Consider the following 20,623-nt stretch of genomic DNA (forward strand, 5'->3'; position numbering starts at 1 on the left):
CGCAGACGCCCCACAGACAATCAAGTCCAGCGCACACGATCACCAAAACCTCAAGATCAAGCACAGAGTGAAAACAAATGGAAAATTGGAACTGAAAACAGGGTCGGATCCGAATCCCACGAGAGATTCTGCCTCACAAGGAAAAAAAAAGAAACACACAATAGGTACAGGCACACTCTTTCTTTCGAAACAAGGAGATAATAAAGGGTAAAGAGAAGAGAGATGACGCAAAGGACGCACAAGGTTAAAAAAAAAATAAAGCGATAGATCATGGCCATTTCCAAACCGGTCCTTTCCTTTCCGCCAAAGAATACATGCTGAGACCGATGCAGGAAGGACAATCCGGTACTAAGACCGGGTAAATAGAACAGGGTAAAGGGAAAGGGGGGGAAAATAGAGAAGAGAAAAAAAAATAAGAAAGAAAGGGATAGAAAAGATCAGAGAGAAAAGGCATCATCCAGCAAGGGAAGGGAACAGGAGAAACGAATGTTTTAAGAGGCAGTGTCGGAAGATTAACGCAACCTCCACCTCGTTCTCGTGTCCAAATAATTGTGTCGTCGCTTTCGTTTCTGCCCCGTCGCGCTCACTACCTTCACATGCGACGAATCGAATTGTCTGCGCCGTGATTATCGCGAAAAACCTAGGAGTTTCCCGGTAACTGATTATTATCGTACAATGGCGGAGATTCGACTCATCGACCCAAAGAAAATTTCGAATAAGAGCATTGCAAATGATCGACACGGGGTATCTTGCGTTTGTTTTCTTTTTTAGGATTACCAGGCCCAGACCTTGAGCTGTGGAGGGGAGTGTGATTAGTAGGTGGTTCATGACGGGAGAGATCACAGACACGTACCAGAGAATCCCAAGATCCAGTGCACAGACTGATACCGTCATTGCTGACACCCAAGCAGCTCACACGGTTCTCGTGGCCGCTCAGGGAACCGATCTTGTCGCCGCGCAGGACATCCCACACCTGTATTCCAGTCAATGCGTGTCTCGATCATCAGGAGCGGGCGGGTACATACCTTGCACTCAAAGTCGTCGTAACCAGCAAACAGTAATCGGCCAGAAACAGAGAAAGCGACGGAGGTGATACCACACAGAACTTGGTCGCTCTAGGACTTAATTAGCTTTGTTCTCGGCCCACATGACGAATAATAAACGAACCTGGTAGATGTTAAGTTCGCGGTCGGCGCGGATATCGAACAGACGGCAAGAGGTGTCATCGGAACCAGTTCCAAAGGCGTTGCCATCGGGGAAGAATTGAATGGCGTTGATATCGGACTCGTGGCCAGCGAAAGTCTGCACAGCCTTGCCGGTACGCACATCCCACAGCTTAGCGAAAGCATCGCAAGCGCCGGAAACAAAAATGTTCTGGTTGGTCGGGTTGATGCTGATCGACATCACATCTCCGAGGTGGTCGGCGAATTCGGTGACCTTGGATCCGGACTCGATATCCCACAGCATACAGGTCATGTCGCCGGACGAAGTGATGATGCGGCGGTCATTGAGGAAACGGCAGCAGGACAGGTAGCCCGAGTGGCCGGAGAGCTCGCGTGCGACACGGGTGGGAACCCTCACGCGAAGACAGATTGTAGATGGAACAAATGTTATCCAGACCACCGCAGGCCACATAGTTTCCGCTCGGCGCATAGGCACAGGTCATGACCCAAGAAGATCGCAGGGGGATGGCGTGGACTTTGTTGGTGGTGTAGGCATCCCAGATGATGAGCTTTCCGTCCTGCGAGGCCGAGACGAGGTGGCGACGGTCGGTCGACCAGTGCATAGCGTAGATCTTGGCAAGATGGCCCTTCAGCGTCCGGCGCGGCTTCATGCCAATTCGGGGGAGGGCATCGGTCTGGCCCTGCGCAACCTGTCGAACTGTGGACATGAGGTCAGTACTGGTTCCCGGATCATGGTTTCAATGGAAGCCGAGTGCTTCATCCGGAAGACTGTTTCAGGATCAGAGGAAAGCTGGGAGGTTCGTACGAGAGGTATCGGCCAGTTCATCCTTGCGACGCTTGATCTTGTCCTTCAAACCCTCGGCTTCGCGCCTGGCCGCAGTAATCTTGGCCTGCATCTGTTCGCCTGTCATGTCGGCCATTTTGCCCAAAGGCCCCTGAAAGCAGTTGTGAGGGGAAAATGGAGAGTTGACGAAGGGAACAACGATAGGAGGGGAGGTTGAGGAGAGGGGGCTGAAAGTGGAGCGAAAGAGGACAGAAAGGCGGAAGCGACCGAATGAGGTCTTCACGCTGTGATCATAATACAGTCAAATAATCTTAGCAAGGGGGAGGAAGACGGATTCTGTACGAGTCCACGGCGCGAATTGGGGGGAAAGGAAGAGGGATTCGATCGAAGGTTTTGAACAGGGGGTGAGCGAGTCCAGCCTGGTATTACCGGCTGCTAGTGGTAACTCGATAACATTGCCCTGTTTTTTCGACACCCCCGGCCATCTATGCTTGCACGCCTCTTGATAGGGATACAATTACAATTATCTGAGCTTTTCCCCTGCAGCAGTCATAGACTCGTTCATTCTGATTTTCATTGTGAAGTAAGAGTCGGGACGGCCGTGGAGAGAATCCACGGTCAATACAGAGGGGTCATTCCTCGCCGGGTACCTGAGCATCGTTCCCTTCACCGGCGCAATGCATCATTGGACTGATTTACACTTATCCTATTCAATCAATCATCTTCTTGCTATTCAATCAATTGATATCCATGGACTGGGTTCGGGGGACAGTGTCTGTCCACTCGGCCCAGAGTACAGTTTGTGGCCCAGAGTACAGTCCGTACGATACGACTCCTGACGGAGTATTTCACTGTGGCGCTGGGGATCGGCCTAGCGCGCCCATTGATGACTTGGAAAACTGAAAAATCAGCCATAATAGGGGACAGTCAAATACTAATACTAATAGTGTCGATTGTAACGGAGTCACGTATTGAGTATTGAGTATTGCGTGTGGAACAGATGGGTCAGGACCTCAAAGACGGACCCCCTGTCCCTCTCCACGGCTATTTCCCTCATACTACAGTAGTGTACTTCGGTCATATCTCTATGTATATTTTTCCTGATCCGTTTATTCCGGTATTGCTAATGGCTAATTAGGGTCTGGGCGTCACAGTCCGTAGGAAGACAAAGGGGGAATTACTGTCGGGGCAAATTAAGCCGCTAGACGCCAAAGCGGAGATTGGCCTGTTCTTGGTTTCGTCCCTATTATAACTGTGCGGTCGGATGAAATCACCTGGTATGGAGTCCGGAGTACGGATTACGAAGTAAAGAACTTCACCTCAATACCTTAGTACTCCGTACTTCATACGAATGGAATCGCTCAGCTCCTGTACCACCAGGCCCAAGCTTTGGTTCTCGGCGCTAAAGAAGGGAACCATTTGAACCCCACCACGCTGACTAACCTACATATTCTCCCATCTTCAGAGAGAGAGAGAGAGCCTCTTAAGGGCACGCAGGTGGCACTCTTGCTCCGGTTATCCATACTGGCGGGTCTCGCCCGTTGGTACGTGCCTTCAGAGTCCAGGGCATCGCCGAATGGGCTTGTTTCCCGCGCGTCAAGATGAGGACCGCTCCCAAGTTCTCCACTGCATCCAAGACCGTCTCCCCCTTTTCTTTTAATTTTCCTTCCCTACCCGGACTCATCCCAAATTGATAATCTCGGCGGATTGGTCATGGTCGATCACTACTTGACAGAGACCTAGCCGGGATCCGTGAAGGGGTTCCAGTGTTGTTGTTTTCCCCTTATGGATACTTGGAGTCCCGTTTGGAAATAACCCTTGGAATAGTCCTGGGAAATCTCTGCAGTCAGCAGAGCACTACCTCGTTCATGAGCTGAGTCGGATTGCGTGCATGTCTACTTTCAAAGGTCCATAGCTTGCCCTCTTTCTCTCTCTCTCTATCTCTGCCCCCTTCTTTCCCCACACCGTGATCCATGATCCACCCCGGGAGGACCGGTAGTGAGGCCCTGGAAAATACATACATAAATCGGATATTTCTATCCGATTGTCCTTTAGCGTATGACCATGTATGCTGGCCTGCACTCATCCACGTGATGTTGGGCCTGATGTGGCTGTCTCGCTGGGCTGAAGCTGAGTCAAGTGCGAAGCGAAGAATCGGTACGCCCTCAAACAGATCGCCCATTTGCTGGAGGGACCGTGTTCAGTGTCAGCCGAACGCAACGCAGCCCCTATTACAACAAACTCCTCTTCGGGCCGACTCTTTTAAACATCACTAGGCGTGAATTTCGGACGGCTACGTGGATATGTATTTGACTCAGTCCGCGATAGAGACAAAGGGTCTGAATGACTAGCCCATTATAAATCGTACTCATGTCCCCCTACTTGCCTGAGGTTTTGCCGCGCAGGGACATCATTCTAAAAACTGGCTCGACTCTCTAGCCGTAGGTGTCGCCCGGAGTAGGCTCGGCTCGAGGTTGCCCCGTGTCTGTGCTCTCGTGGTTCGATATAGAGTGAATGGACTTGGCGGTCTAGAGACCTCAACTATCAAACTATACCATGCGGATTACCCACGGGCTATATAGATGTTCCCGATTTTAGAGCGATATTGCGATACCGGCAACAGGCCCTGTTCTAGTACTGAAGGAGACCACTAATTGTTGATTTGATTTGGAACCAGGACTCCTTAGAGCATCATTACGAAGAAATGGAATGCCCAAGGTATCGATGGCTGTGTCCTCATTTCATCGGTAGAGTCAGCACTATATCGGACCACGATGTTCGGGGTAGGTTGCTGTGAACTGGAGTTTCAAATCATTGCTATGGTTGCGTACTTCTTATTGAATGGCCAAAGGAACCAAGTAGACAGGGAAAGAGACAAATCGACTCAATTACGGAAAAAATCTAGCTCAAATGAACTTCAAAAGTGATAGAATCAAAGAATAGTTGATTCTTCACATCTACGGGCGCTCAGGGCCTCATATTCGGGAACTCCGCTACCGTTGCCGCCACGAGGGATTTCGGAAGAGTCCTGCATAGTGGCAAAAGCCCAGAGGCAATGTAGAGACCTCACAACCTCAACATCACAATATGAATACCATTATCGACGATGTGCTCTTGATATTTCTTGGACCTTTGCATTCCCTGCATCTGTGCCACCGTTAAAAATAGAGCGAGGGCTTCAGTTCAGGGTGGCGGGAACCAATCCTTGGGCGGGTACCGTAATATTAAGGAGGCACCTGACGCCTCTCCGCTTTTGCCCTCAAAGGCTTTTCATCCTCTCCTCTCCATCCCCCATCGTGCCTCGCTCTTGCACTCTCATCTTTAATTCTTTAGTTGGTCCTTGTCGAAGAGCTTATACTTCCATTATCCTCCGACATCCTCCTCCAACGCCCGCCCTACGTACAGCGTCCCATTCGCCCTGTCCCTCAACCCCCGTGGAGTCATCACGACCACCAGCCACTTATCCATCGGGCCTCGTATAGTCCCCGATCTGGAAGTCCCTGATGTCTCTGGCTTGAACTCGACCGAGTCTGTGAAGTTTCTTCCATTTTGTCGCTGTGGGCGCCATCCCAGTCTGGTAGGGGGCTGAAATCCTTCCGCACGGTCAGCGTCAAGGTCCTCATCATCTGGCCCTTTTTTCCTCTTTACCTGGATGCCATTTCATCCTTTACGCCCTTATTGTCTTTAGTGTCTTGACTTGGTGATCTCCTATAATCATTCACGATGCGGGAAGTCAACTTCAGCATTCCAAACGTGAACAAGGCCTCGGTCAACATCACCACCACCCTTTATGACCGACGTGCCCTTGACTGCACATCAACATTGCCCCTGATCAACTCGCTCAATCACCTTGCATACCTCACAACCTCGTCCGCTCGCATTCGAGATATCCTTACCGTCGATGGCGGGATCGAAAGACTCGTGTGCATCCTGAAGGAGGGCAGGAGCAAGGACCTCATGGAAATGTGGAAATGGAGTCTCGCGTTTCAGTGTGTAGTCAATATCGGTGTCCGCGGCTCCGAAAGTGTGCGGACCAGAGTGGTGGAAGCCGATATGGTTCCGGTGATTGCCACCATCCTAGACAACTACATCAAGGTGGTGGACAAGGTCCGCGCCCGCGGCGAGACCGAGCCTCATAAACACTCGCCCAGTCGCCAGGCCAGCAAATCGACGACATCAACCCGCGAGATCACTTCCCACTCACCTGCACCCGAGTCCGCCGCCCACGCTGAAACTCGTTCTTCCCGCCGACAGGCCCCTCCGCCTAGCATCGAAATCCCGCAAGCCACCTACTACCAAGAAACGCAACCGACCGATTCCGATGCGATGGATATTACCTCTCCGCCTCGTGCCCCCATGACCTCGCCTCCCGAACGAAGCACCTTCCGACCAGAGGCTCACACCCATCGGTCTCATGATGGCCTGTACTCTCGTTCAAATCACCGTTTGCACACAATGCAGCCCCTTGCCACTGCCGTCCCTCCCATAGATGGGACCGAAGCGTTTGGTCTGCGACCAGTCCGTGATGCGGAGCGCCTTCCAAGCATGCTTCCCGGGCTGCAGACTGGCATCATCTCTCAACCCGACTCCCCCACAACCCCAAGTGGCCCTCTCCAGCCTCAATCTCGAAGTGTTCCTCCACCTCCTCCGCCTGTCAGATCGCGCCCTGCTATTCGGCAGCAGCAGTCTGGATCGGGCGAGTCGGACGACGCCAATGGCGAAGACTCGACCATGGGAGATGACAATGTTTTGGGGCAGACCGACGATCCCATCGTTGGTCTCCCGAATCGAATGGAGATTGATGGTGTTGATGAGCGACAGACGGCCATGATTGACGACGTTTCCACGACCCATGGCCTCACGGTAACCGACCCCTCCGAGGAGGGCCAAGAAGCCGAAACCTTCAATATTGCTCACCGCTCTGCCGTTGACGGCAGCATCATCAACAACACTCCTCAGACTGCTGGTGGCCTGGGTCTTTCCCCCACTCAAGCCCCTAATCATCCTAATTCTCCAACTCTTGCCCCCAGTCCATACGCCATGTACCTCCGTGACCGAAATATGCCCGTGTCGCAACACGTCCTGACGACTATGCCTCGCGATGAAGATGTGTTGATGTCGTTGCAGCTCTTAGCCTATGTGTCTAAGTACTGCAACCTCCGATCATACTTCCAGCGCTCTCACTTGGTGCCCAAGCTCAAGATCGATCATGAGTTGCACCTGCTGGATGATAATCCCGATTCATCTTCTCCAGTCGAAATGCCCGAGAACGAGGACGAGTACCTCCTTCCCGACGATGTCAACATCTTCCCCCTGGTGGAGAAGTTCACGGTTCGACACCATTCGAAGGATATGCAGTACTGGGCGTGTGTTGTCATGCGGAACCTCTGCCGCAAGGATGAGTCGCGGGGTGGCATTCGACAATGTGCCTACTACAAGTGTGGCAAGTGGGAAGAGTTCCAGCGACAGTTCGCCAAGTGCCGCCGCTGTCGCCGCACCAAATACTGCAGCAAAGACTGCCAGAAGGCCGCGTGGGTGTACCACCGTCACTGGTGCCACACGACCCCTTGATACGACCCGATGACCCCCAAGGTGTTCCATTTCTGATTTCCATGCATATTGGCTCGCATAGCGTCATATCTCATCACGCTTCCATCCTACATTTTGTTCAAGTCTTACGTCTACTCGCGCATGGCATTGCAAAGTCTGGCGGCGTTTCCATCGGCCTCCCGAAAGATACCTCTTTACATGTCGTCTGGCTTCTTCCCGCGCATTATTGTTTATCCCCTTCAGTTCATCGTTGGTCCTTTTCTTTTTATATCATGTCGGGCCTTCTCGGCTGATGCACTCATGTGTTTGAACTCACATAGTGTCTTCGGCCTTGATGAGTGTACATCCTCTTTTACTCGTCTCTTCATGCTTGATTCCCTTCCCATTTTTCCAAATTCCGTTCCCACCAGAACCACAATGCTCTCATACCTAATCGCGCTATGTCACGAGTTTCCTATGTCCGTAGATGGACAACACCACGCTCTGACCATCCGGTCTCTGCCACCATTTTCCCTTCTCGCGATTCCATCTACGATGCTTATTTACGTCCCGGAGGATTCGTCTTTTGCTCTCTGCACTTTGCCACCACGGCACCGGCGTTTTCTTTTCAGTCATTAGCACCGTCGTTTCATCATGAATGGACTTGTTGCATCTGATAATTGGCTCTTTAGCATGATCACTAAATTACTCCTTTGTAAACCCATACGTCGCTGCCAACCGTGACTCCAAATGCTCCGCCGCAGTTAACGGCCTCCTCCCGGGCTCCATAGAACCCGCACCGCCGCCAAACCCAACCACGCCTACACCACCATTCTTTTCCCGATGTTCCGTCACTACTCTACTAGGCACGGGCACCAGCTCCGTCGTATCCACCGGGTGGCAGAAGTAAACAAGCGTATACCGATCCTGCGGATTGGGACTCCGCTGTTCCGCCAATGGAAATACAACCCGATGCACGGTCGACTTAAGCAGCCCATCAGTCCAATAACTGAGCAAATCCCCAATATTCACAAGAATAGGTGGGAATGGGAAAGCATCAGGCTGCGGACCAGGAATAATGGGAACAGGCGCCCAGGTTCCCTCTGGAGTCAGAATCTCCAATCCCGGCTGCCCGGGACGCTGGAAGAGCAATGTAATACTACCGTAGTCGGAGTGTGCGCCTGCGCGCACATCCTTGTCGTGCTTGTAGGATGCTGTTGCTGGTGAGAAAATCGAGGGGTAGTATAGATACCGCAGGATGCTGCCTGTTGGGCCTTTGCTTGCATCATGGCGGGATGTGAGGAAGTCTTGGGGCACTTCTAGACCGAGGGCGAGCAGGTTGAGGATCCGGGTGCAGGTTTTGTTGCAGAGGGTCGCGAAGTCATGGATTTCGGATTCGTGGGGGGCCAGTGAGGCCGGGAGTGGTTGCTGGGCTTTGCCGTTAACGAAGTCGCCAAAGTTCATGGCTCTGGAGGATGTTAGCGAGAGGGTTGTTTTTTGGTTCTGGTTCATGTCTTGGGGTTGGTACTCTTTGAAGTCTCCGGTCTGGTTGATATGTTAGTCTACGTATATGTGTATGAGTGTAGCTCTTGACCTACCCGCTGATGCTCAGGATCGAGGGTCTCGGTATGCATGCCGGACCATCCACGGTTCTATAGAAGAGTCAGTGTGAACAGTGGTGAATCAACTACTATCAGCTACTGACGTTGGGCGTAATGCGACATGTCTCCTTCTCCGCGGCAGGAGAGGCAAAGAACTTCTTGGACTACAGCGAGGATTAGAAGAGGTCTTGATCGCATGGAGAGTGCCTCGGTACATACCAAGGCGAACCCACGATCCACATCCTCCACTGTAAAATCAGACCCTTTGCTGTTCACATAGAGGAATCCATACTTGGCAGCCGCATCCAGCATGGCCTTGCCTACGGCAGGGTCATTGGGATCAGAAATGTCAATGACAGGCAGTTCAATGGGGGCTGTAGTGTCCGACATTCTGAGTGTGAGTGAAGCCAACAAATTGCTGGGTCCGGCGGGACGTATATATATACTTGGGACGCTAAGAAGATATCGGTAACACCCGATGACAGTCCTCGGGCCTATCGCGTATCTGCCATATCGAAGACTTAAAACCTAGCCGAATGTCACTATCAGACATCTGGACCCATTCCTTGGGCCCGCACAGGCGACACCCGATGTGCAGAATTGTTCCCCGCCATACTCAACCCTCGACACTCGATGCGGGCGAGTTTGGATCCCCGAGTCTCCGATGGTCATGTTGTCATAGCTGGACATCTACCCCTCAATGGAGTTGAATTGTCAAACATGTGCAGGTTTCTGAAGTGAAATACTCTGAAAATAAAGTGTGGAATTTTAGAGCGATGAACTAGGCTCCATCTACATATATAGTCAACATGTTCTAGTCCCAGCAGATCGTGCGATCAGCCAGCAGTCAATCTTAGCGCTCAGGGTGTGGCTTGGGGTCTTGTGGTGCTCAAGAACTCTTTGGTACCAGAATATACCATAAACTGCAAGTTATCACATTCAGGAAATTGCAAAGTACATACGTCCAGCGCCGCGCTGTTGTGCTGTTGTGCTACTGCAGTGAAGGGGATCGCTCTAGGAAAAACAAAGGCCAATTGCGACTCCGCTTTCACCCCCCCCCCCGGTCATTTCGCAACGCGAACCTGCCAGATTCATCTCATCCCACCTTCTCCCATCGGCTTTCTTTTGGGGCCTCAATGCTCGGCAAATAGCCCCGCTCTTTGCCCAGCTTCACAATGCCTAGTGAGTTACCTCCTTCCCTGCCAAGCGCTCTTCCTCTCTAACGCCTGACTAGTCCGTCCATTCGACGACTGGGTCAATGGCCGCCGCCAGTCCCTCCCCCTCTCCGCTCTGAAGGGCGCCGTCGTCGGGATTGATGCGTCGTACTATATTTCTCAGCACTTGACAAATCAGTCCACTCGCGAGGCTCTACTGGGAGCTCTCGGTGGCTTCCCCTTCGCTCTGAAGAACAACATCGAGAAGGAGCTCCAGACCTTCAAGAGTCTAGGAGTTGGATATATTTTCGTCTTCAATGGTCTTCACTTCGGCAAGAAAGAGCACCGCCCGAGTACCTCGCCGGCGTCAGTGCGCTCCTTCGAGCAAGCCTGGGACCTTTACGATCAGCAGCAAGCCGACCAGGTGGTCGATGCCTTCAGCAATGCCGGTATGCCCACATCCTCTACTATCCAAGTGACATCGCTCTGGCAGTACCACATGCCAGCTTATAGCTTCGCCTGGGCGCCTCAGCAACTCTTGTCATTGATCGCTGACCAAAACGAAACCACAGGGACCCCACCCCCGGAAACCCTCTACAAGTTCCTGCAGCGGATCCTGAACCAAAACGGTGTCTCCTTCATGGTGGCACCGTACAGCGCAGCTGCTCAGGTCAGTATTCAGGACGAACAAGATGGAGCGGAGGTTACTGGAAACTGACATGCCATGCCCGGACAGCTCGCCTATCTCCACCGTGGCGCCAACCCCGTTATCGATGCCATTTATGGACCCTCCGAGACGCTCATGTTCGACATTGATAAACTTGTGACCAAGATTGAGACGGAGCCCGCTCAATTTTTCTGGATCAACAAACAGACCTGCCAAGAGGAACTGGGACGTTTGACGAATGACCAGTTCCTCGACTTCTGCTTGCTTTTGGGCTCTCCCTTCCTGCGCGCCTGTCCTCTTTTTGAGAATCCTGGGTTCCCTGGAAAGCTCCCTGCCATCCGCGATGCTCTTCCCATGTTCAACGCAGCCGGACGTAATGCTTTGACCCTGTGTGCCCAGTTCGAAGATGATCGTCGCATGCAGGAATTCCAGTACACAGACCGCTACAAGCGAGCATGGATGGTTGTGAAGCACCATGTATATATGGATATTGACGGCCGGGTAAACCCCATGCATCCCGAGACTTCCTCCTCCGATTTGCATGAGCTCATCGGCCAGCGCCTCCCCGAAGAGCTTTACTTTTATTTGTCCAAGGGAATCCTGGGTCCCGAAGTCCCAGATATCTTGACCTCTGGCGAGGTGCGCATTGCCCTGCCGCTTGGCACAGAAGACACCGAGGTCTACCGCCAGCTTGTGGGCGACACCCTGAACCCGATCCGTACACAGTCAATCTGCCTGCTGGCAAACTGCCTCCATCGATTCTACCAGACTAAGGTGATCAAGATTCAACCATGGTTTGACGACAATCCTGAGCGGTCAATCAACCTGAAGAACCTCCCGTCGGTCAAGGATACAGTCTCATCCTGGAAAATTTCCAGCGACCAATTCCCCGAAACTATGAAGAGGCTGGATGCTCCTCGTGGCTCAATCAAGTTTGCGATCCAGAGCTTGAACAACTCGGACTTTGTGTCAAAGACATTTGCTACCAAAGAGACACCTGTATGTTGGATGTGAAATTATCCTGTGCCCCAGCCTAGCTAATCAGTTTCTAGATCTTGTCAGCGCAGGAAGACATCCTGTCCAATGTGCTTTGGCGATTCTTGCAACTGCGCGGATATGTCGATGATAAGCACCAGCTCACTGCTTGGGGCAAGTGTCTGGAATCTGCACTTTCGGTTGTCAACCCTGCAGATAACCTCGAAGAGGCTATTTTCATTGCTATTGAAATGCTCCGTATGGATCTTCTCAATACTACGCACTGGTTCTCACACGTATCTGGGGGCCCAATGAGGGGATCAGGTGAGTCGTTTCAAGACAGGTACCCGAATAGAGTGGACAGGCTAACACCAATTACAGAGGAGGACAAGACCTTCAACATGCTTGTCTCCCGGGTTGCTTGTATTGCCAAGTTGCAGCATAAGGCAATTGGATATTCCGGACCTTTAAGCCGACAACTGCTGTGCTACCGCTCCTTGATTTCCGAGGTGCGATCTGCACTGCGGAATCTGGTGGAGGTGGTGCTGGCCAGTTTGTTGCTTAGTGGCGATGCCGATCGGGACCGAAACGACTGGCGGGAGTTGGGTATCAAGTAAGTCTTTCTATGCTTTGGTATAGGCGTGGTCTCTAACCTAATCTTCCAGGCTACCATTCATTGACGATAATGACTGCGGCCTCGGCATTGCTGTGCGCACATACTTGGATGACCTTCCTCTGCAAGCAAAGCCCACCTCACCCGAGGCTCGGGCAGAGGTCAAGTCGAAGGGAAAGGAGTGGTTCCAGCACAGCGAGAGCTTCCCTGGAAATTTGGAGCTGGCATTTAAGCTCTGGGATGCGGTATGTATCTGTTCTCTGCGGCTAATGGAGCTTGGAGCTTGACTAACAAATTTGCATAGGTCTACAAGGGAACACAGCATGCAGGCAAGGAAGTCAAGGATGCGAAGCTGTGGGATAATGCGAACAAGTGGTTGTCGGAACGACGATAGAGGAACTAACGCTCTACGATCGAGAGGATTTCGGGCTTTTTATGTATGCGGGTCACGAGCCTCCCGATCAATTTGCATGAATTATCCTTGGAATTTCACGGATTCTATCTACTGTATTACTACTTGGTAATAAACCCAAAAAAAGATCAAAGCCCATTGGGGACACACAGAGCGGTAGAGATATGTAATCGTAGTACTGGACGAATGATCTACGGAGCTTCGGAGTGGAGGCACCAAGTGGCCTTTTTGGTTGTTTTTGTTTTGTCATCATCCCGGGGGCGCCATTACATCCCCGATCTCCGAGTGATTCTCCCTTCAACATCTTCCCATTATATTCATATTCACAATGGTTCGCCTAAGTTTCGTACTGGCGAGCACCCTCACCGCGCTCAGCGGCTTCGCCGACGCCAGCTCCGCTGTCATCGACCTCATCCCTAAGAACTTCGACAATGTCGTCCTGAAGTCCGGCAAGCCCGCGCTTGTTGAGTTCTTCGCCCCTTGGTGCGGTCATTGCAAGACTCTCGCCCCTGTCTACGAGGAGCTTGCTGGTGTCTTTGCTTTCGCCGAGGATAAGGTCACCATCGGCAAGGTCGACGCTGATGCGAACCGCGACCTGGGCAAGCGTTTCGGCATTCAGGGCTTCCCCACAATCAAGTACTTTGATGGCAAGAGTGACAAGCCGGAGGAGTACAAGGGTGGCCGTGATCTCGAGAGCTTGTCTGCTTTCATCACCGAGAAGACTGGCATTAAGCCCCGTGCCGCGCAGAAGGAGGTCAGCAAGGTTGAGTTCCTGAACGACGCCTCTTTCAAGACCGTTGTCGGTGGTGACAAGGATGTACTGGTTGCTTTTACTGCGCCGTGGTGCGGACGTAAGTCGCTTCTTATCCTCTACTCCATCTGCACTTGTTCTAACCATCATCCTCGTTACAGACTGCAAGACCCTTGCTCCCATCTGGGAAACCCTCGCCAACGACTTCGCCCTCGAGAACAACATCGTGATCGCCAAGGTCGACGCCGAGGCTGAGAATGCTAAGGCCCTGGCCCAGGAGCAGGGTGTGACCGGCTACCCTACCATCAAGTTCTTCCCCAAGGGCTCCACCGAGCCCGAGGCCTACGCCGGCGCCCGCACCGAGCAGGCCTTTGTTGACTTCCTGAACAGCAAGACCGGCTCCAGCCGCTCTGTCGGCGGTGGTCTGAACAGCAAGGCTGGCACCGTCGAAGTGCTGGACAAGCTGGTTGCTGAGTATGTGCCTGCGCAGAAGTTCGAAAAGCTCGCTGCCGAGATCAAGAAGAATGCCAAGGGCCTGCAGGACAAGTATGCCGAGTACTACATCAAGGTTGCCAACAAGCTGAGCGAGAACGGCGAGTATGCCTCGAAGGAGCTCGCTCGTCTTATCAAGATTCTGAAGAAGGGTGGCTCTGCTCCTGAGAAGCTTGATGACATTGTCTCCCGCAGCAACATCCTCCGTGGCTTTGCTGGGGAGACCGAGGAACCTATGAAGGATGAGCTGTAAGCTAGTTCTGTCTTTTGTGATTTGTTGAGCGGATCGTGATTTTCGAGGAACCTGAAAACCTCCCAAGCCCACTGATGAATACTGCGTTTCGATGAAGAACCTTGTCATGATGCTGTATTGTACGAACTGAGGAATCTGAGCGAGGAGCAGGGCCTGCCAGTTGCAGAGCCCTTGACTGTATATGAGAATGCGTTCTAGACAAGAAGATTGTTCTTATTAGAGGGTTTTCTGATATTGTAGGGTATCTTCATTAATGCATGAACTAAAAGCCGCAGGCCAAGCTTGAAAAAGTTGACTGGTAAAAGATGAGTGTAGGATCTTCCGTGTACGCAACTATGAGATCCGAAAGTGGCGTTCAATGGTCGCCCTGCACAGTGTAACGCAGGATACAACGCATTGCCTCGATTACGAAGTATGCTTTTTATTGCGTTGATGTCGCAGTCGAGCCGCCTCCCGATGAAGTCAGAGAAGCCTCCAGTTCGTCCAAACGACGAGTCATGTCGTCCACTGTAAGGAGTCAGCCGCGAGTCGAGTATACATGCGATGTAAGTGCTCTGAGCGCTTCCCAAACGGGAATGGAACGTACACTTCCCGAATACCTCCTTCGAGACATTGTCGAACTTGCTTTGAAGTTGGTCTAGGAGTTCGTCGACAGCCGCGGTGAGTTGGCCCTGGGCATTGGAGTTCTGCTATGGGTTAGCGGGCGAATTAGTGTTATGCTAGTCATATAACTCCATACCGGCTGCGAGAGGAAGGATTCTTCAGCAGGAGGCTTTTCATTCGCAGATTCCTCAGCCATAGTGATTCTTGAGATGTTTACTAAACTCACGGAGGCGGAGAGGGCAGAGCAGGCCAGCCCGATAAGGCCGGATCATCTATATCGCCAGCCCCGAGGTGCGCTAACCAGTTAGAGTGCCTTATCGCTCACGCTAACCATATCGGGACTGGTCCGAGTTCAAAAAAATCCCGTAGCATTGCCAGCTGCTTTTCTCACCGTGTTTCTCGAACTTCAATTTCCCACAGACCAGTCAAAATGGTCAAACGAAGCAAGCTCATGCAGGCGCTCGACGCCCACAAGGGCCGAGACTACGAAGCTGAGAAACAGAAGAAGCAGGTCAAGGCTGCGGAAAAGCGCAAAGGCGTGAAGATGGCCCCAGTCGCCGAAAAGGTCGTCAAGGTGGCCGAGGAAGAGGAGGAAGTCGCCAGCTCCGAACCTGGGGAAGTCGAGGAGGAGCAGGAGGAAGATGAGGCCGAGGAGGTGGCTGATGAGGAGGATGAGGAGGAGGACGAGGAGGAAGACGAAGAAGATATCCCGCTTTCAGACCTCGAAGAAGACGAGCGCGAGGACGTCGTCCCCCACCAGCGTCTTACCATCAACAACTCCGCCGCCATTACCTCCTCTCTCAAGCGCATTTCCTTCATCACCTCTCAGACCCCATTCTCCGAGCACAACTCCTTAGTCTCGAAAGAGCCTTTCGAAGTTGAGGACCCCAATGATGACTTGAACCGCGAATTGGCCTTCTACAAGGTCTGCCAGGCTGCCGCTATCACGGCTCGCGGTCTGCTCAAGAAGGAGGGTATCTCCTTCAGCCGGCCCGGTGATTACTTTGCGGAGATGGTCAAGAACGACGAGCACATGAACTTGATCAAGAAGAAGCTGTACGAGGAGGCTGCTGGCAAGAAGGCTGCCGCTGAGGCGCGCCGCCAGCGTGATCTGAAGAAGTTCGGCAAGCAGGTGCAGGTCGCCAAGCTGCAGCAGAGAGCCAAGGAAAAGCGTGAGACGCTCGATAAGATCACTGCTTTGAAGAAGAGTATGTATTCGGAACATCCTTGGAAGTTTCACACAAAACGCTAACAATGTCCCACAGAACGCAAGGCTGACACTTCCGCCCCCACCGACGATGCCAATGACCTCTTCGACGTCGCTATTGAGGACACTGACAAGCCCGATAGCCGCAAGCGCGGCCGTGACGGCGAAGGCCGCAACTCGAAGCGTCAAAAGAAGGATTCGAAGTTCGGCTTCGGCGGCAAGAAGCGCTTCTCGAAGAGTGGCGACGCCGCGTCCAGTGGTGACATGCGCAGCTTCTCCCAGAAGAAGATGAAGGCTGGCGGCGCCAAGCGTCCCGGCAAGAGCAAGCGTGCTGCTAAGGGACGTCTTTAGATGACGAGGATCTGAGTGGGTGAAGGCGCAAGAGGCGCACTAAAAATTTCCAAGGGTGATGCATTCACCGTTGTTTTCTGTAATAACTAGAATCTTTACCCGGCATTTGCACATGGTCAATTGAGTTACCTTTTTTCATGACAATAGTGCCTTTGTACTCGTCCCATCGTGGCTACATCGGCTCAAAATTCAAGCAGAAGCTAAAGCAACCCAAGACGGACCTCTGCCTTGTATTGCGCATCTTGGCGCTGAGTATATAGAGGCTTAAGAACGGGTGTCTGGAATAGTTAAAGGCAGAGGGAGCCTAGTCAGGCATCACAAACCAGATGATTATATATTCCAAGCCTTATCTTTCTGGACCTCTTTGAACACTTCGTACAATCATCTTTCAATCAGATGTAGCTATTGTTGACCTTCAGCCTCTGCCTTGGCTGCCCTCTTGGCCTCCCAGTCCTCCAAGAACTTTCGCACCTTAGGACCCCAAACCTCCTCGCCTGCCTCCAGATCCTTATATTCCAGGATTTTGTCGGAGTCCAGTACAAAGTCAGCCTGGCGACTCCGTACAAGCTCACTCATAAGGCCGCAGCTGCCAACAGCCTTGCCCAAATCGTGTGCCAGCGAGCGGACGTAGAATCCAGATGTGACAGTCATACTAATCTTCACGGCTGCCGGTTGAGGCTTGGGCTGTTCAGCTTCTGTGGTAGGAGCCTCTTTTGTAGCTGGCTCCGGGACGGCAGTCTCGGTGGACACGGTCTGTGCGGCGCCATCCTCAGAGACCTTTTGCTTCTTGCCCGCTTCTTGATCATCCTCGGTCGTATCAGCCGCAGGGGGTGACTTTCGCTTGTTTGACGACTCTTGCTTGGCAGTCTCGCCTTCTGAAGCAGTGGACAATGCAGATTCCTTGTCGAGAAGCTTCTCGGCCACAATCTTGGCATCGCCAGTCATTTCCTCCTCGGGCCACTTGAAGTCGTGGGTCCCAGGCTCGTACCACTCCACGATATCCATACTGATAACCTCCACGGGTCTCTCCTTAATCTCGACTGGTGGTAACTTGCCTTCCCGCGCATATTCATAGAGTTTCTTTCCCTCCACTCGCAGCGCCGAAAATATAGGGGGGTCGTTGCATGATCTTTCCACGGAATTGCTCCAGCGCCTTCTCAACAGCCTCGCGCGTAATGTGTTCGTACGGCGCCCGGCGCACAATCTTGCCCAGTCGGTCGTAGGAGTCTGTCTCGGCACCGAAGAGCACGATTGTTTCGTAGGACTTGGTACAGCCGAGGAAGTCCTGCAGTGACTTTGTGCCTTTGCCAACACCGGCGACGAGTACACCTGTCGCAAGCGGATCGAGAGTTCCGCCGTGTCCGAGCTTGACCTCGCATCGTTTGGGATGACGGCGGCGCTTCTTCTGGAACTGGCTCTCACGGTCGCGGCGGGCTTTCTCCTCGTCGAGCCATGGCTTGAAAGTCTTGGAGGGGTTGAAATGTTTCTGTAAGGTGCGGAGCACGTCGGCTGAGGTCACGCCCTGGGGCTTGTGGACGGCTGTGAAGTTAGTATTGCATTGCAATGAGGGATTCAAGGGTCACATACCGAAGACGCCTTCGAGGATCTTTTCTCCTGACATAGTAGTACGGAAAAGCCTGAAACCTCGGGGAATGGCATCTGAAGCACGCTTGGAGAAAAGAAAAAGCTCCAGAACGTAATTTTATGGAGATCGCGGGTATCGACAAGGTATCGGTAACTTTACCGAACATGGACCTTCGATGTTGACGTTGCGAGATTCCAACATTGTTGTTCTCTCTTTGCCCCGAGTTTAGTTTCGACTTCGACTTCGACTCCGACCTTGTCCACTTGTACTCTCGTTTCTTCGACCTTCCACCCAATCCATCATGCCGCGATCGCAACCATGACAGCCCGCGAAGAAACCGTTCTGCCTCCCATCGATCCGTCCATCACCGATGAGAATGATTGGTGGGAGTTCGAGTTGACCGACGTGAAGGTCTTGCGACCCGGCAAGATGCTCTACGCGAACCTCCTTGACGCCTCTGACGATAACCCTGTACAAGTCATTGGGTGCTTGGAGCTCAAGAAGGACCAAGAACATCTCGGTGCGTACCCGATTGCCCGTGACGCTTGTCGTAAAGGTCTATCGAGCTCGCTCTTGCTAACCTGTCGCATTCTCCAGCCCTCGATCCAGACTCTCACTCGAATCGCGTTATCATCGACGATGTCACACACTATGCATATGGACAGACGGAGGACCGCAGTGTCGAGATCTGGGTTGCTGGCAAGGCTGGCTGGTATCTGATCTCGCCTGCCAAAGGCTACCTGAATACCTTCAATCGCATGGTCCAGGCTGTTGATATGCTATATTTCCTGATTGACAGGCACAAGCAAGGAAAGAAACAGATCAATCCCACATTTAGGAACCTTTGTCAACAGGTGAGCTCCTCTCTGTTTCCCCTACTCGAGACTTTCCCTCGTCTAAGCCCGGACAGTATACTTTCCACACGCACGGTGATTGCGAGACCGGTGAACAGTCGGCGGATGCTTTTGCAGAACATGCGCCTTTCTTGCTCCGTTGTATGATTGTAGATGAGTATGAAGGTGTGGACTGGAAACAGACCAATGTCTTCGTTCACTTTCGCCGCAAATTCCCCGTGAGTTCCGCATCGTTTACCGCCGATGGTTTCCTGTCTTGATTTTAACCCGTGTCGTTGTAGGATGAATACAAGAAGCTTGTTGATAAGCAATCACCACAGCCTGACGATGATGAAGATGAGGAAATGCCTACGGTTTCAACGCCTCGACAGGACGCAGCGACAATTTCTCAATCACAAACTGATGCCATCTGTCATTTGATCCATGAATTAAAAGACGAGGGACATTTGGCAAAGCGTCGATTGAATCTTGATCTTTTGACCGAGCGTCTGTCCGCTCGATACGCCTTCAACAAGGACGATGCGCGCAAGATCATCGACGCCAGATCAAAAGCCGTTTTAGAGAAACTGGATTACGAAGACCGAGAAGGCGAGACAAGATTCAAGTGGTCTCGTTATGTCATTCATCGTGAACTTTCAGAGGCAACCTCACAACACACATCCCTACCACCCTCTCTCCTGATACCCCTATCACCATTGGATGATTCTAGCGATGATGAAGAAATGGGGCGGACACAAAAGTCTGTTCTTCGACCCAAGAATGCTTCAGTCTCGAATAAGGTCATGGGAAAGCGAAATCGCAGCATACCCACGAACCAGCAAACTAAGAAGTCTGTAGACGAAGACAACGCAGACGACGATGACGACACCCATATGGAGGACGTTGAAACACCCAGCAAAAGCCGCGGGCATGAGCTGATTCGCACGCCTCTGGCTTCTGAAACATTCCGACCTCAACCCGACTTCCAACCTACCAATCCGCGGACCGCTGCCGCCTCTTTATTGAAGAGCGTACTGTCAGCTGGAACAACAAATACGTCAGCATCTACCACCCCCAGTATAGGCCAATGGGCCTCCGAGGTCAGCATACTCAATGCACCCGAGGAGTCTGAAACCTGGGCCTGTAGAATGCCCGGATGCACCACCATTATCGCCAGCAAGGGACCCGAGCGCAGGCAGGAGATTGAGGACCACGCCGGAGAGCATGACTGGGAAGTGCAGATGCGCGTCGAGCTCGTTGAATCTGAGCGACGTATGCACTCGACCATGCCCGTGAGCAACCTCATGAAATACCTAGTCGGCCAACATCTCAAGCAAAAACGAGCAGCCTTTCCCGAGCTGTACCCCCCCCGAACATAGTGAACCCATTGATCCCATGTCAATGTTTACTCCGAAGAAGCCAAAGTCTGCTCAAAGACAGGAGCAGATGAATGGACACAATACATGAGATGGTTGAGCTCCTTCCCAGATCATGGTGTATGAAACTTTGATGACGAGATACGAACATGGTGCATGAGAGCTGGCTCCTTACGCTTCGACCCTTATTAGCATGGGTATACTGCTGCAGAACACAAACATTGTTCTCCCAGATCTTATTTCTGCTTTAAAA

General features: G+C 52.2%; 9 protein-coding genes across 9 annotated transcripts; 5 read left to right on the forward strand and 4 right to left on the reverse strand.

The window, feature by feature from the left end:
• Positions 1-773: 773 nt before the first annotated feature.
• Positions 774-2,104, reverse strand: N7477_003643 (WD40 repeat domain-containing protein; the record flags this gene model as incomplete). The annotated part of the gene is made up of 6 exons (XM_056965306.1): positions 774-794; positions 854-973; positions 1,026-1,115; positions 1,168-1,551; positions 1,634-1,881; positions 1,990-2,104. 6 exons carry the CDS (start codon positions 2,102-2,104, stop codon positions 774-776), a joined length of 978 nt encoding a protein of 325 aa, XP_056825259.1.
• Positions 2,105-5,691: 3,587 nt separating this feature from the next.
• samB (MYND-type zinc finger protein MUB1) lies at positions 5,692-7,539 on the forward strand (the record flags this gene model as incomplete). Its single annotated transcript, XM_056965307.1, has 1 exon — positions 5,692-7,539. One exon carries the CDS (start codon positions 5,692-5,694, stop codon positions 7,537-7,539), a length of 1,848 nt encoding a protein of 615 aa, XP_056825260.1.
• Positions 7,540-8,202: 663 nt separating this feature from the next.
• Positions 8,203-9,488, reverse strand: N7477_003645 (uncharacterized protein; the record flags this gene model as incomplete). The annotated part of the gene is made up of 4 exons (XM_056965308.1): positions 8,203-9,042; positions 9,096-9,149; positions 9,203-9,262; positions 9,318-9,488. The coding sequence occupies 4 exons, from the start codon at positions 9,486-9,488 to the stop codon at positions 8,203-8,205; spliced, it is 1,125 nt and encodes a 374-aa protein (XP_056825261.1).
• A 785-nt stretch (positions 9,489-10,273) lies between these two features.
• On the forward strand, positions 10,274-12,901 carry N7477_003646 (MKT1 family protein; the record flags this gene model as incomplete). Its single annotated transcript, XM_056965309.1, has 7 exons — positions 10,274-10,280; positions 10,333-10,922; positions 10,989-11,918; positions 11,972-12,218; positions 12,276-12,507; positions 12,560-12,752; positions 12,812-12,901. 7 exons carry the CDS (start codon positions 10,274-10,276, stop codon positions 12,899-12,901), a joined length of 2,289 nt encoding a protein of 762 aa, XP_056825262.1.
• A 346-nt stretch (positions 12,902-13,247) lies between these two features.
• On the forward strand, positions 13,248-14,415 carry N7477_003647 (protein disulfide isomerase family protein; the record flags this gene model as incomplete). Its single annotated transcript, XM_056965310.1, has 2 exons — positions 13,248-13,770; positions 13,832-14,415. The coding sequence occupies 2 exons, from the start codon at positions 13,248-13,250 to the stop codon at positions 14,413-14,415; spliced, it is 1,107 nt and encodes a 368-aa protein (XP_056825263.1).
• A 421-nt stretch (positions 14,416-14,836) lies between these two features.
• Positions 14,837-15,214, reverse strand: N7477_003648 (heat shock factor-binding 1 family protein; the record flags this gene model as incomplete). Its single annotated transcript, XM_056965311.1, has 3 exons — positions 14,837-14,922; positions 15,002-15,101; positions 15,155-15,214. The coding sequence occupies 3 exons, from the start codon at positions 15,212-15,214 to the stop codon at positions 14,837-14,839; spliced, it is 246 nt and encodes an 81-aa protein (XP_056825264.1).
• Positions 15,215-15,448: 234 nt separating this feature from the next.
• Positions 15,449-16,576, forward strand: N7477_003649 (EBP2 family rRNA-processing protein; the record flags this gene model as incomplete). The annotated part of the gene is made up of 2 exons (XM_056965312.1): positions 15,449-16,226; positions 16,284-16,576. The coding sequence occupies 2 exons, from the start codon at positions 15,449-15,451 to the stop codon at positions 16,574-16,576; spliced, it is 1,071 nt and encodes a 356-aa protein (XP_056825265.1).
• Positions 16,577-16,978: 402 nt separating this feature from the next.
• N7477_003650 (pseudouridine synthase PUS4) lies at positions 16,979-18,197 on the reverse strand (the record flags this gene model as incomplete). The annotated part of the gene is made up of 3 exons (XM_056965313.1): positions 16,979-17,705; positions 17,764-18,115; positions 18,164-18,197. 3 exons carry the CDS (start codon positions 18,195-18,197, stop codon positions 16,979-16,981), a joined length of 1,113 nt encoding a protein of 370 aa, XP_056825266.1.
• A 282-nt stretch (positions 18,198-18,479) lies between these two features.
• Positions 18,480-20,373, forward strand: N7477_003651 (uncharacterized protein; the record flags this gene model as incomplete). Its single annotated transcript, XM_056965314.1, has 4 exons — positions 18,480-18,717; positions 18,759-19,015; positions 19,072-19,233; positions 19,297-20,373. The coding sequence occupies 4 exons, from the start codon at positions 18,480-18,482 to the stop codon at positions 20,371-20,373; spliced, it is 1,734 nt and encodes a 577-aa protein (XP_056825267.1).
• Between the last annotated feature and the right edge of the window lie 250 nt (positions 20,374-20,623).

This window comes from Penicillium maclennaniae, assembly GCF_028827695.1.
Source record: "Penicillium maclennaniae strain IBT 15551 chromosome Unknown utg000003l:1.0-5670915.0:1.0-5674809.0, whole genome shotgun sequence".
Classification (NCBI taxonomy): domain Eukaryota; kingdom Fungi; phylum Ascomycota; class Eurotiomycetes; order Eurotiales; family Aspergillaceae; genus Penicillium; species Penicillium maclennaniae.